Source organism: Panthera onca, chromosome B2 (genome assembly GCF_046562875.1).
Source record: "Panthera onca isolate mPanOnc1 chromosome B2, mPanOnc1 haplotype 2, whole genome shotgun sequence".
Classification (NCBI taxonomy): Eukaryota; Metazoa; Chordata; class Mammalia; order Carnivora; family Felidae; genus Panthera; species Panthera onca.
This window is the reverse complement of record NC_138343.1, coordinates 53,647,261-53,662,615: the sequence shown is the minus strand read 5'-3', so window position 1 is coordinate 53,662,615 and position 15,355 is coordinate 53,647,261. Positions and strand designations below refer to the sequence as shown.

At 37.3% G+C, this 15,355-nt stretch overlaps 1 protein-coding gene across 13 annotated transcripts in view; it reads left to right on the top strand.

The window, feature by feature from the left end:
* The window catches only part of DST (dystonin), a 497,583-nt gene that overhangs the window by 320,466 nt on the left and 161,762 nt on the right, over positions 1–15,355 (top strand). For 11 of the 13 annotated variants that reach the window (XM_078447031.2, XM_078447029.2, XM_078447030.2 and 8 more), the window contains 17 exons: positions 639–734; positions 828–955; positions 4,261–4,354; positions 4,667–4,821; positions 6,089–6,554; positions 6,643–6,771; positions 6,935–7,012; positions 7,117–7,278; positions 7,369–7,473; positions 9,786–9,881; positions 10,485–10,610; positions 11,234–11,386; positions 11,780–11,934; positions 12,140–12,266; positions 12,749–12,932; positions 14,333–14,490; positions 14,988–15,166. In XM_078447031.2, coding sequence (XP_078303157.2) covers positions 639–734; positions 828–955; positions 4,261–4,354; positions 4,667–4,821; positions 6,089–6,554; positions 6,643–6,771; positions 6,935–7,012; positions 7,117–7,278; positions 7,369–7,473; positions 9,786–9,881; positions 10,485–10,610; positions 11,234–11,386; positions 11,780–11,934; positions 12,140–12,266; positions 12,749–12,932; positions 14,333–14,490; positions 14,988–15,166 — 2,591 coding nt within the window. Of the gene's footprint in view, positions 1–638; positions 735–827; positions 956–3,884; positions 4,144–4,260; positions 4,355–4,666; positions 4,822–6,088; positions 6,555–6,642; positions 6,772–6,934; positions 7,013–7,116; positions 7,279–7,368; positions 7,474–9,785; positions 9,882–10,484; positions 10,611–11,233; positions 11,387–11,779; positions 11,935–12,139; positions 12,267–12,748; positions 12,933–14,332; positions 14,491–14,987; positions 15,167–15,355 lie in introns of those variants that run through there. The other 2 variants (XM_060615814.3, XM_060615812.3) reach the window with 2 other exon arrangements.

Sequence of the window (15,355 nt, the reverse complement as noted above, 5' to 3'; positions counted from 1 at the left end):
ATTAGTATCTACAAAGTAGATAATTATGTAGTTGAAACTTCTATAATAATAGCTGCAACAAATAACATCTATGTTTGTTTATTAAAAGATCTGTTTAACTTGGCCAACAAGTTAAAGTACTATAATGGAGCATGGGGTCATTTTACTGGGACACTGGAATCAAGATTTAGCCCTATCTATATGATAAGAATTCTGTTTTCAAGGATAGATCCATAATACAGAAGAGAACATTTTTTTCCTTTTGGGAATTGCATCAGATTATTTTTCCAAAAACTGAAAGCTAAAGGGCAGCATTTGGAAAGTGAATCTTTTAAAAGATATGTTTTCTTGTTTGTATGATGAGAGATTTTTAGTTAGAACCATATTAAACTCTGCCATGGCTTATTATTATCCAGATCCCTGCATGGCACATGTTGAATCACGACGCACATCAGTAATTACACCCTTGTCAAATCTTGCGTTCTGCAACCTAGTCACCAACTAGCTGGGAATCCGTATTGTCCTTGAGTGTCAGTTTTATAAAGCAATTCCACTGAATGCATAGAGCATAGTAAGTGGCATTGGAAGTGGTACACTGTGCGGTAATGAAAATAGGTCTTTGAAATTTGGGCCTTCATTTATTTTCCCTTTCATTCTAGGCACTTTATAATCAGTATTTACAGTTTAAAGAAACAGAAATTCCACCAAAGGAGACAGAAAAATCAAAAATTAAACGCCTATATAAATTATTAGAGGTAAGTAGGAATTTCCTTTGTAATGTCAAGCATAAATCTTTTTTTTTTTTTTTTTCATCCTTGCTTCATACTACATTTTTTTGTTCTCTCAAGATTTGGATAGAATTTGGACGCATCAAACTACTTCAAGGTTATCATCCAAATGACATAGAAAAAGAGTGGGGGAAACTCATTATTGCCATGCTCGAGAGAGAGAAGGCACTTCGACCAGAAGTAGAAAGGTAGGCCTGGGGATGTTTTCTGCCATGGGTATCAAGTTGGGCATGGGGAGGTGTCTCTTTGTTCTCATAGGAAGAACTTAAGTTTTGGAGCCAGGCAGGCCTAGGACCAACATTTATATTTTTCATTTCCTTTGCTGCATGACCTTGGATAAGTCACTTACTTAGTCTTTCTGATTCTCCCATTTTCCTATCCAGAAACTCATCCAAGAGATGTGAAGAGTAAATCAGTGAAGTAATGTTCAGATAGGACATGCTAGGCTGGGTTGGTGTGTGAAGTCTTCTCTAATAATCTAAATTACCTGTGGGCATTTCCCATATATTTAAGTCATCAGGGCCTGGATCCATTTGCAGGTCAACAGTTAATTTACTTCGTTTTTTATTATATTTTTGCCAAGGCCATCCTTCCGTGGGGCAATGGAAGCCAGACTCGAGTCTGTCTCCATTTAAAGGGCAGCGAAGTGGCCTCTAGAGAACACTCAGGATATGCTGGTTCAAATTCCTACTTCCACAAACGCAGTTATTCCATGAAATCATCACTGACTATCATTCTCTCTCTCCCATTACACCCAGTTGCCTGGGAAAGCACTGCTTAGTCCTTAGGAGATATTTGTTGAGTGGATTTGCCTCCATTATAGTACTTCCCTCACAGCCTGTCCTATGTATGGCATTGGGGAAGGGAGCTCCGTAGGGGCTGACCCTCACAGTATAGGCCTGTGTGGTCCGGTGCACCTCTCTGGCCTTCTCACTCCACACCCTTCTTGCTCCCTACCCTGTAGCCACACTGGCTGCCTCTTAGGAGCCCTGATGTGCCAAGGTCCCGCCCTCCTCCATACACAGGATCTTTGCACCATCTGTTCCTTTGGCAGGGAAGTCTCTTTCATCCTCCATGTCTCTCTTCACTCCTGATCAATCTCAGATCCCGGCTCCAGTGTTACTTCCTCATGAAACTTCCTGTGGTCTCCCACGCTGGTTCAGATGTCTTGGTTATAACTCTCATATTTACATGTATTGTTCTTTCATATCACAGTTGTAATTTTATATTTATTTCTGTGTCGTTTGAGTCAGTGCTGCCTGTTCACAGTTACGAGCCCCAGGAATGTGGAGACAGACTTGGTTTTGCTGTCTTTTGTGTTGCCAGTGCTTAATGCATTGCCTGGGACACAGGGAGCGCGTAGTGTGCTCAAGTTCTTTGTGTTCCACACATGACTCCCGCGTTGTTGAAATAGGAAAGAATAATGCCTTGAAGATATGAGAGCAAGGCTAATGAGTCATTCATTTATGAAAATACTGATTACACTTCTGTTAAAGTGTAATATTCTATCTGCATAACTGGATCTAGATCCAAAATAAGCTTGAAATACCCAGGATGAACCTTTTATGGAGGAGATAATTGTGGGTGATTAAAATTATACACTAAACTAATCATCAGAAGTAATGGAAAAGTATGTCTCAGAAAGGATAACGGAGTAGATTTTTAGTTGTCAGAATAGTAGCCGGATTTTAATGCAGTGGTTGAGTTCAAGGTCCAGGAGCTAGTCAATCCTGGATTAGATTTTTAGCTTAACTTGCAAGCTGTGTAATCTTAGACAAGTTCATTAACCTCTCTAAGCCTCAGTTTCCTTATTTGTAAACAGGATGTAATAGTACCTACCACATTTGGTGCTTATAAGTATGTGATGAGGTCATGCATATGAAATGATCAGTTAATTTTCTGGCACATAATAATTGCTTAATAAATGCTAATGCTGCTGTTATTATTTCAAGCTTTTCTGCTTACTAACTATATTTGATATACTCTCAAATTTCCCCTTTCTTGCCATCTGAAAAGAAAAATAGCTACCTTTAGAGTGGAGAAGCAACAGTTTTGCTTTGTAGTGTTGGGTATATGAAAATACTCTAGGAGCTTGGTTGGATAAACGCCTTCATTTTTCTTGACGCAAGTTTTTTGGCATTAACTGCAAGTAATAACCATGTACAGTGAGAGTGTGTAAAAGGTAAATGAGAAATAACCAATGTTCTTTTGCCATGTGATAACCTATAGAAAGGAAAAACAAGCACAGACAAGTTGAATTTGCAAGCATTGCATTGATATTCTTCTACTTTAGTGCTTTGGCATTCTTTCTTTCTTTCTTTTTCTTTTTCTTTTTTTTAAAGTTTATTCATTTATTTTGAGAGAGAGAAAGCGTAAGGCAGGGAGGCACAGAGAGACAGAGAGGGAGAGAATCCCAAGCAGGCTCCACACTGTCAGCATGACACGGGGCTCGAACCCACAAACCGTGAGATTGTGACCTGAGCCGAAGTCTGAAGTTTAATAACTGAGCCACCCAGGCTCCCATACTGCTTTGGCTTTTAAAAATATAAAGTAACAGTAGTAAGATTAAGTAATGTTCTTGAGAGCACATCATGTGAAAAAAGGCAAATGGATAATTTTCCAGTTAATTTAATCTAATAAACAAATGACATAGAGGTTAAAATGGAAATGTACTTTGTTTCTCGTCAAACTCACTTGTTTACATGTGCTTATAAGTACCAGCTTTTAGCTAGGAGAGACAGACCTGGCCCTTTACAAAAGTCAGGCTGTGATTGAATATTTGTATTTTTAAGCTGGTGATTGGTATTGCCTGAATAACCTTTACAATTGTACCTGGGCTTCAGTGAGAGGCACCTGAGTTGTTTTTTAGGTGACTGCAACTGGATGACTCTTGATGAAAATATTTGGCAAATATTTTTCAGTGACGCCCTGATGAGGCTGCCTTGTCCATACTTGTAGAGTTTTCATGCAGGCTACAAAAGGCAAACCTCAGCTAGCAAACGCATGGCTTTAGGCGAGATTCTTTTGAATGGTTACCAGCACATTATTTGCTGTATGTTGAATATGCAAGTTGGAGCGTATTTAAGGAGCTATTAAAGCTGTAACATTTAGCTGTGGTTTTCACCGTTAGAAGTAGAGCTTTCAGCAGACCTTCTACTTTTTAGTCTACTTTTAATGGTCAAAGAAAGAACATCGTTTCAGGAACAAAAATGCACAGTAGTAGTTACAGCTACCGTAGCAGTGATTCTGTGTTTAGTAACACTACTAGCACTCGAACCAGTCTTGATTCAAATGAAAACTTTCTCTCGGTTAATTGTGGTCCAACTCTGATCAACTCCTGCATTAGTTTCGGCAATGAATCCTTTGATGGACACAGGTATGGAATCATCATTGTAGGATTGTGTTTTGCTTTTGGTGGGGAATTATTTTTCAGGGGCGGTAAACTCTGTACTTCAAAGGGAAAGGCTTTAATTTATTTTGTCCCTTCTTGTAGGTTGGAAATGTTGCAGCAGATTGCCAACCGAGTTCAAAGGGACGGTGTCATCTGTGAAGACAAACTGATACTTGCCCGAAACGCTCTCCAGTCTGTAAGTTAATTTTAGGAGCCATTGGGATTATGGTGGAGGGGTCTGTACCTTTGGATGAAATAAAATTTTTGTGTAACATTTAGTTGATTCTTGGTATTGTCTTCTACTGAAACTTAAAGTTTGTTAAAGATTGTGATCACTGTTTGCTCTCTTGAGGAAGAGTGAGCAAAGAGAAAGCATATTTTTGAACCAAAAGGGAAAACAGAGAAGACCTAATAAGTAGCTTTGCATTCCAGTATTTTGAGTTTCATATTTGAGGCTAGTTTGGAAACTTGTTTCATAGAATTAATATTGAGTTCTTTAAAAATACAGGATTCTAAAAGATTAGAATCAGGAGTGCAGTTTCAGAATGAAGCAGAAATTGCCGGGTATATACTTGAATGTGAGAACCTTTTACGCCAGCATGTGATCGATGTACAGATTCTTATTGATGGAAAATACTACCAGGCAGATCAGTTGGTACAGAGGTAAGATTGCTACGTACTCATACCTTATCCTTTTGTGTAATCACTTCATGGGCACTTGTGATGGGAATGCAGAATGTGGCAGTTTTATGAAATACATTTCTTATGCTCTTTGCAGTTGAAAATGTGTGTTGCCTTAATTCAGATGTATTTTGAGATGTTAAATAGGTATTTGTTTTTCAAAGATAAGTAATAGAAAAATACTTTATAGCACATACAATATGGAATACTGCAGTAATATACTTACGGTTAAAATAGTTGTATGACATTTGAAAAAGGGAAAATATAAGAAAGTATCCTTTATAACTGATTTTTTAAGTTATCGATTTATGCTATCATGAAAATGTTTATAGCAAAATGTTGAAAAAAAATGTCTAAAATTCTGTGTCTCTGAGAAGTGGGTTTAGGGGTAGGGAATGGAACCCTTTCAGGTTGTAGACTGTATATATTATATATAATATATAATATATATATATATATATATATATATATATATATATATGAGATACATATTAAGCAAAAATTATAAATGATGCTTTGACCCAGTAATTTCACTTCTAGGAATTTGTAATAATTTTAAATATAGAAAATATATAAATAAATAAAAAAGTTTTTTGTTCATGTCAGAAATATTTTATAATAACAAAATTTGGAAATATCCTACATGTCAAATAATAGAATGATGACATTGTAGTGCAGTAATTATGTTCACTAGAAAGACTATGTGATAATATGGAAAGTGCTTATTGCACAAATTCAGTGAAAAAAATTGTGATGCCAAATTTTGTCAGTATGATTATAAGGACTTTTTTTTTTTTTTTTTGAGAGAGAGAGTGAGCACGTGCAAGTGGGGAGAGGGGCAAAGGGAGAGAGTGAGAGAGATTTTTAAGCAGGTTCCACACCCAGCGTGGAGCCTGTCGCAGGGTTCAATCTGAAGACTGTGAGATCATGACCTGAGCCAAAAGCAAGTCAGACTTTTAACCGACTGAGCCACCCAGGTGCCCCATGATTTTTTTTTTAAATAGACTATTTTTTGGAGCAGTTCAGGTTTACAGAAAAATTGATTGGAAAATACAGAGTTTCCTTATGCCCCTTTATACACACCTTTCCCAATTAGTAATATCTTGAATTAGTGTGATTCTGTTGTTATAATTGATGAGCCAGTAATTGATAATGTTAACTGACTAACGTTCATAGTTGGCATTAGAGTTCACACTTTGTGAAAAATGCCTTTTGTGTTATAGTTTATGTCTTCTGATGTTCTTTCCAGGGTTGCAAAACTCCGCGATGAAATTATGGCCTTAAGGAATGAATGTTCCTCGGTGTACAGCAAAGGGCGCATGCTGACGACGGAACAGACAAAACTCATGATATCAGGAATTACTCAAAGTTTAAACTCAGGATTTGCACAGACCTTAAACCCCAGTCTGAACTCAGGGCTGACCCAGGGTTTAACGCCTTCCCTGACCCCTTCTAGTGTGACATCAGGCCTGTCATCAGGTCTGACTTCCCGTCTGACTCCATCTGTCACTCCAGCTTATACACCTGGTTTCCCATCAGGAGGATTAGTTCCAAGTTTCAGTTCAGGAGTAGAGGCCAATTCATTACAAACTCTGAAACTGATGCAGATCCGAAAGCCCCTTCTGAAGTCTTCTTTGCTGGATCAGAATTTAACAGAAGAGGAAATCAACATGAAATTTGTTCAAGATCTTTTGAATTGGGTTGATGAGATGCAGGTAAAAAAATGTTTACCTGAAAGTTTTAGTCTTTAGTCTTTATTGCTATTAGTTTCTTTTTTTAAATCTAGTATCTTTCTGTTTAAAGGTGCAGCTGGACCGCACTGAATGGGGATCAGATTTGCCAAGTGTTGAAAGCCATTTAGAGAATCATAAAAACGTTCACCGAGCTATTGAAGAATTTGAATCTAGCCTTAAAGAAGCTAAAATCAGTGAGGTATATGAATTTAAAATGTGTATATATTTCATTTTAGTTAGCTATTGTTTTGCTCTTTTTTTTTTTTTTATAAAGAGCCTATAACAAAATAATAGATACAGTGAGTATGAGTCAGAATTCCTTAGGATCCCTAAGCTTGATGTCTTTTTATCCCATGTTATAGATCCAAATGACGGCACCTCTTAAACTAACTTATGCAGAAAAGTTACACCGATTAGAGAGTCAGTATGCAAAACTCTTGGTAAGTTGTGTTTTTTTGTTTTGTTTTGTTTTGTTTTTACTTTCTGTTTCCCTTATCTCTATTTGGCAAAGACATGATTCTTAACAATGATTTTTCTTGCGAAGAATACATCCAGGAATCAGGAACGGCACCTTGATACACTCCATAATTTTGTAACTCGTGCAACTAATGAACTTATTTGGTTGAATGAAAAAGAAGAGGAGGAAGTTGCCTATGACTGGAGTGAAAGAAATAACAACATAGCTCGGAAAAAAGATTACCATGCTGTGAGTATGGCCTTTGTCGTTGAATGCCAAGGTTGTATATCAGGTGTAGATCTTTTTCTAACCTCACTTCTTCATTCTTTGTTAAATTAGGAATTAATGAGAGAACTTGATCAAAAGGAAGAAAATATTAAATCAGTTCAGGAGATAGCAGAGCAGCTACTTTCGGAAAATCACCCAGCCAGACTGACAATTGAGGTAAGTCAGGAAGCGTAACGGTCATGGTCGAATATTGACATTTGATAGTCACTCTTTAGATTCTTTTATTGCTGATAAATTCAGAAATACAAACTATCAAACTTTTAATACAACGTGACTTAAAAATAATGTTTCTGACAAATCATAGTGCTTCTTGCCTTTAGCTCTCTTGCTTTTTCTGTGTTACTCACCTGTCACTTAGAATAAAGGTACCTTTGTCAACTCCCATGGCTAAAGGGATGTATTATAGTAAATATGAAGGCTCTTTTTTTATTCCTCCCTGATACTGTGGTATTGTGCAAGCCATGTAACCAGACTTAGCCTCCTATCCAAAATGGGGGTGAGCCTCTAACCCATAGCATTGTAGTAAGATGAGGCAAATAACGTACTCTTACTACTTAGTTCAGCTCTGGTTACATATGTTCCCAGGAAGTATTTACAATTATTATTTAACTTAATAATTTTATTCACAGTATAGTTTTGTGAGGTATATTGGAACAACAGTCTGTCAAAGCCACATGGCATAGTGCACACATTTCACATCCAGAAATGGAGAAGTGGTGTGGGATTTATCAGGTTTCCCGTGCGATAGTGGTAGTGTGTTTACTTTTTAGTCCTAATATGTACTAGTTAGAGTTAGTGACTTTCTAAAAGTAAAGGGGTGTTATATAAGAGAGACATGCATCAAACATGGACAAATGCGGTATATTGCCAGAGGGAAAAGATGGAGCTGTGCTTAAAATGTGACATGCTTCAAACTCTCACAGGTGAGGAGAGGAATCTGATAGTCTTTGTTCACTGAAATTGCCACAAAACAAAAGATTAGTGAAATTTTAGGCCTCAATAGGAAGTTTTGGGAATGTTACATTTGACCTGCTTCATAGAAAAATGGAGTCTTAGGGCACCTGGGTGGCTCAGTCAGTTAAGCGTCTGACTTCGGCTCAGGTCATGATCTCACAGTTTGTGGGTTCGAGCTCTGCGTTGGGCTCTATGCTGACAGCTCAGAGCCTGCTTCAAATTCCGTGCTTCCCTCTGTCTCTCTCCTTTTTCCCCGTTTGTGCTCTCTTTCTCTCAAAAATAAATAAATAAACAAACATTAAAAACAAAAAAAATTAGAGTCTTGCATGCAGATGAAATGCCAATTAAAGAGCCAGTTAAAGAGCTAGAAGAGGAGTGGGGGGCACTAGGGAAAGCACTTTAGAATAACGAAGGATTTGGATATACTTTTGTATGATACTAAACTAAAAATAGAGTATTCTTCAAGGTAGAGATGAAACTGTTAGGAAATATGATTACAGGCTAAGAATTTTAATGGGATTGGATAATGTGAATGTGAACCTGATTACTTTTATGTAGAAATGCTAATCTAATTAAAAATTTCTTTAGGGATAAAATTAAGCTTGAGTCATCTTTATGATTCTTTTGGCCTATCCAATGTCTTGTGGGCACATGGGTAATATTTAGTTAATTATCAACACTTCTTCATACGTTATGTGAAAAAATAAACTAATAATCTAACAACTCACAATGATATGTCTTTTATAGCCAATTTGCTCAAAGTAGCTTAATTTGAGGGTGCAGGTAATATGACTGTGATATGTTGCCAGATTTCCATTCCTACACTGTGTATTCCGTTCAGAAAGCCTGCCTGAGCATAGCTCAGCAGAAATAACTTTTTCCAGAAGGGGAAGCGTGACAGGCTTACTTAAGAGTCATTAAAGTATCTAGATCGCCCTCTTCTGGAAGTCCGTGAATTGCATCTTAAATATGAAAGGGTGTTTTATGTTTTCTTTATGAAGTAGGTGTTCTGTTACCTTTTTGCTCTCACAAGAGATTCACTTTATATTAAAAATTCAAGTGAAAATATTTGTAATAAAAATTCCTAGTACTATAATAATTATAGTTCCAGAATTACAGAAATAAAGGATTGCCCTCTCTCTTCTTCACTCTTCCCAAACCTCTCTGGCAAAAACAAATATGTAAGTCACCCCCCTGACCCCAAGAACTGCTGGCCTAGTTTTAGAAACAAAAACAAGTGAAAACTACAGAACCATCTGTTTTTATGTGCATTTTTAAATATTTATTTTAGATTTAATTTAAATTTAGATTTAGATTTTTAGGACTGGCTTTGTGCAAGTGAGAGCTCTTGTATTAGAGGGACATTTCACTACCCTAATTTTCAGGTCTTGCTCTGTTAAAATGATCTCATCACCTATTTCGATAGCAGAGTTTCTAATCCTTTAAAAGCTTTGTCGTATGTATATGTCATTCCTCTTCAGCCAGTTACAATGGCTGTGATTTTTATCTTCAAGGCCTATCGAGCGGCAATGCAGACACAATGGAGCTGGGTCTTACAGCTGTGCCAGTGTGTGGAGCAGCACGTCAAGGAAAACACCGCGTATTTCGAGGTATGTGAATGGGATCACAGCGTGATTTGGGCCGATTTACAGAAAGCATCTCCCTATTTATTAAGGACATGTATGTAATGTGCAGGGGAAAGAAACTGAAATATTTTCTTTGTAGGATATATGGGAAAAATGTCCTATAGGATAGACTGAAGCATTGTATTAAGGAGGAAATCCTTTAAAAGCCTTTTAAAATGTCAGAAAATCTTTATTTTATAAATGCCTTTTACAAGGAAATATTTCATTATAAAGAGTCATTACAAAGAGTTCTTTTTTTTTTATTCTTCAGGAATTTTAAAATATTGGAATTTCACTCCTATTCATAAATTATTTGGACCCTCAAGTAAAACAAAGCTTTAGCCAGAATAAATATAGGGCCAAAGCACAATACAGATATAAGCTTTAGACACTTAGCATTTACTGACAATCATCCAAATTCAACAGTGGTTGTTTGGGTAAAGGAGGAATGTGACTATTAAGTTGTCTTGTGATTTTATTCTCTTCGCACTCATGAGGGGTCCACGGGGCTCTGGTACTTGGACTTGACAACTCTGTGCTTGACTGGCATTGAATAAACTTGAGCTGCCGGTTTTCATCTTTTTATAGTTTTTCAATGATGCCAAAGAAGCTACTGATTACTTGAAGAATCTCAAGGACGCCATTCAGCGGAAGTACAGCTGTGACAGATCAAGCAGCATTCACAAACTGGAAGACCTGGTTCAGGAGTCAATGGTACCAGTGCAAGAACCTGTGCATTTCATCAGTCATGTGAATCAGGAGTAGATTAGTATTTCATCATATTGTTATGTGTGCAGAACTTTATATTTTATTGGTACTGTTGGTATTTCATTTGATCAGGCATTTAAACATTCAGTTTTATTGTGTTTTGGTAACAATTACAACAAAAGTGTTTTTTATGTGATTGCCTTCATATTTTAAATACATGTTTTGATAGTGGTGTGTGTGGGTGTGTGGGTGTGTGTTTAGTCGTGCACTTCACAAATAACTGTAAGCACTTTGTATATGGTAGACACTATTTTAAGTACTGGAGATAGAGCAGTGAAGAAAAGAGACAAGAATCCCCACACTCCTGGTGCTTCTGTGCGAGAGGGGGAGCAGGCAGTAAACATGATAAATGAGTAAAATATAGGAAGCATAGTGGTAAATGCTAAAGAGGAAAAAAAAACATCTCATAAAGACAAGGGAAGAGAGATGCCAGAGGGGGCGGGGAGGGCTTGAATGTTTAAACCAGGTGGTCAGGGACTTTTGTGATGAAATTTTGTTTGTGTAAAGCCCTAAAAGAAGAGAGAGTACTAATCTTTTATTTTTCAATATCTGTCTTATGTATTATTTAGGAAGAGAAAGAAGAACTTTTACAGTATAAAAGCACAGTAGCAAGCCTGATGGGGAGAGCAAAAACAATAATTCAGCTGAAGCCGAGGAATCCTGACTGTCCACTCAAAACTTCTATTCCAATCAAAGCTATTTGTGACTACAGACAAATTGAGGTATTGTAGAAGTAGACCAATTTCTGGCATTATTCTTGTATTTCTTAATTTATTTTAAAGTTTATTTATTTGAGAGAGAGAGAGGGTGAGCAGGGGAGGGGCAGAGGGGAATACCAAGCAGGCTCCGTGCTGTCAGTACAGAGTGCAACTTGGGGCTTGAACCCATGGACCGTGAGATTGTGACCTGAGCTGAAATCAGGAGTCAGATGCTTAACCATCTGAGCCACCCAGGCTCCCCTATTCTTAATATTTTAAAACTGAGGTCAGATTGCTTGTTCTCATGGTAGAGTTTTCTACCTCAAAAAACAAACAAACAAAAAATCCCAAGATTGGGTATGATAAAGGATTAGTTGATAGTGACCTTATTGTGTTCTTTTCTTCATTTAAAACCAGATAACCATTTACAAAGATGATGAATGTGTTTTGGCCAACAATTCTCACCGTGCGAAATGGAAGGTCATCAGCCCCACTGGGAATGAGGCTATGGTCCCGTCTGTGTGCTTCACAGTCCCTCCACCAAACAAAGAAGCAGTTGACTTTGCAAACCGGTGTGTATGTGTTCACTAAACACATAGAACTGGGTTTGGAGGCTCTCTGAAGGTTGAAGAAACAATCAATACTTTGTCAAGGCCCATAGGATCAGAAGGATCTAGAACTAGTAAACACGGGATAGTTCACAAACAGAAAAATTGTAGCATGTTTTCAGAGGGAGTGAAGAGAATTAAGTGTTTGTTTGTTTTTCATATTTTTCAGAATTGAGCAACAGTATCAGAATGTCCTGACTCTTTGGCATGAGTCTCACATAAACATGAAGAGTGTAGTGTCCTGGCATTATCTCATCAATGAAATTGATAGAATTCGAGCTAGCAATGTGGCTTCAGTAAGTATAAATCTACACATCAGCCTGATCTGTCCAAAAATGTGGGGCACATTAGCATGAGGGGTGGAATTTTGTTTTTGTTACAGGATAGGATGGAGCCCAGCAGATCCATGCTAATATTCATCCATTTAATGATTATTTGTTACATACCTTCTGTATACAGGCACTTTGTAAGAATTGGGGAAATCTGGAGATCACATTTCATTCAGTGCTTAATACATTTTGATGAGACAGGGTATAGTGTTTGAACTTATGGGATAAGTTGATTTCATTTTTTGATGTTTTATAATCTTGTTTTTCCTCATCTTTTAAAACTCAAAAATGTTAATTAAGAATAACATTAATTTCAAATGGTTCTTCTGTTTATGGCTATCAATATGAACTGATGTATACCAGGAGACCCTAACTTAAGAACTGTCCCGTTTAAATTTAGCTCTTAGTACCATAATCACTTGATGACATGGATCATTGGTCTTCCTTAGATAAAGACAATGTTACCTGGTGAACATCAACAAGTTCTGAGTAACCTGCAGTCTCGTTTTGAAGACTTTCTGGAAGATAGCCAGGAATCCCAAATATTTTCAGGCTCAGATATAACGCAACTGGAAAAGGAGGTTAATGTATGTAAGCAGTATTATCAAGAACTTCTTAAATCAGCAGAAAGAGGTAAAGCATGGGAATCTTTATCTTTTTTTCCCTCCATAGGTGTTTAGATCAGGCTATTTTCTGCTGTCAGTGGGAATCTTGATCTTAGGAGTGTTATATTACCCAACCTATGATAGTTAGGCACAGTGCTACCTATCAGACATAGAAATTAAAAGTATGTTTGTGGTAGGAAGATACAAGAGACGTTCATTTGTTTCTAAATGATCAACTAATTAAAAAATGCCCACCAAATAATATGACAAATGGTGAATTCTTAACACATCTGCTTTTCAGCATTTCCTTTCTTTTTTTTTTTAATTTTTAAAATTTTTATTTATTTTTGAGAGAGACAGAGACAGAGCACAAGCAGGGGAGGGGCAGAGAGAGAGAGGGAGACACAGAATCCAAAGCAGGCTCCAGACTCTGAGCTGTCAGCACAGAGCCCAACGTGGCGGTTGAACCCACAAGCCGTGAGATCATGACCTGAACCAACGTCAGGCACTTAACACACTGAGACACCCAGGCACCCTCCAGTATTGTCACTATTTTGTAATGCAATGTTCCGAATGATCTTTTAGTTTCAGTCATTTTTCTATGTACCGAGTCTGGATTTTTTTTTTTTTTAAACTTTATCTTTTGGAGCAGTTTTAGATTCATAGTAAAATTGAGAGGAAGGTACAGAGAGTTCCCATAATCCAAACTGGATTTTATACAGGGGTTAGAGGAAAAGGTTGTGTCTAGTTAACTTTTGTTAAATATGTATTTTATTCTGAAATCTTTTGATATTACCTAGAGACAAAAGAATTTATTAGTAATCTATTAAAAATTTCTTTAAAACATTAACAAATTCTTTACCTACCTTTCATTTTTAAGGGTTTTTAATTTAAAACATTAATCTGCAGCTAATATAATTCATATTTTTGTGATCATAAAACAGCATAATACATTTACTTTCCTTGGACATCATATCAGAAATTGGCGGGGCACCTGGGTGGCTCATTCAGTTAAGCATCTGACTTTGACTCAGGTCATGATCTCACAGTTCTTGGGTTTGAGCCCTGCATCAGCTCCGTGCTGACAGCTCAGAGCCTGGAGCCTGCTTCAGATTCTGTGTCTCCCTCTCTCTCTGTCCCTTCCCCACTTGTGTACTCTCACTCTCTCTCTTTCAAAAATAAATAAAACATTAAAAAATAAATCAGAAATTGGCACTTTTGGGGAAATATTATTAACTGTTCATAAACTATGATGTCCACTATTTCAAGATTTATTATCTTTAGGGTGGGATTTTGGTGAATGCCTGGTAACAGTAGTTCGACCAGCCTTGTGCCAGTAGTAGTAACACTGCCACATTAGGATACGAACAGCAGCATCCAGAAGACGGAAAACAAGGTGTTTTCTAAACATTACATTTACGTTCACAGAGGAGCAAGAGGAATCTGTGTATAACCTGTACATCTCTGAAGTTCGAAACATTAGACTTCGGTTAGAGAGTTGCGAAGATCGGTTGATTAGACAGATCCGCACTCCACTGGAAAGAGATGATTTGCATGAAAGTGTGTTCAGAATCACTGAGCAGGAGGTGAGATTCGTAAATGTGTTGGGACAGAATTAACTTAAGGTAAATTACTGTCTCGGTGACCTTCATTGTCAAACTCCGGTGACTTCATATGCTCAGCTTTGCCCACTGGTCACGTTGTGAGATCTCATTATGTGTTTATTTCTTATTGTGAAGCAGGATTCTGTAATTCAGTTCTATATTTGACTCCAGTAAATGTAGAAATGTGTACCCTCTTACTGGACTTGTCATAGTGAAAGTCATCATATGTTTATTGACCACCTGCTGAATGCAGAAGCACGGAGTTAGATATTTGTGCCCAAGGAGATGGGCAGTAAGGGAATTACTGATTATGAGACTTGAATGCTGTGGCTTACTTTCCATGATAAAGAAAAAGTAAAGAATATGTAGCTTTTTAAGTCAGTGATTATAATGTAAATTGTGTGTTTTTAAACTGTTTTAGGAAAGATGCCCCATCTGGAGTGATAGCCCAATACCTATGTTTATTCTCTGTTTTATAGAAACTAAAGAAAGAGCTGGAGCGACTTAAAGATGATTTGGGAACAATCACAAATAAATGTGAAGAATTTTTCAGTCAAGCAGCAACCTCTGCATCAGTGCCCACCTTACGGTCTGAGCTCGGTGTGGTCATTCAGAACATGAACCAAGTCTATTCTATGTCTTCCACTTACATAGATAAGTATGTAATCTCTGTCTTTTTATTTATTTTTATTTTTTTACAGTTTATTTTGAGAGAGAGAGTGTGAGTGGGGGAGGGGCAGAGAGGGGGGAGAGAGAGAATCCTAAGCAGGCTCCATGCTGCCAGCACAGAGCCCAGTGTTGGGCTCAAATCCACAAAACCGTGAGGTCATGACCTGAGAAGAAACCA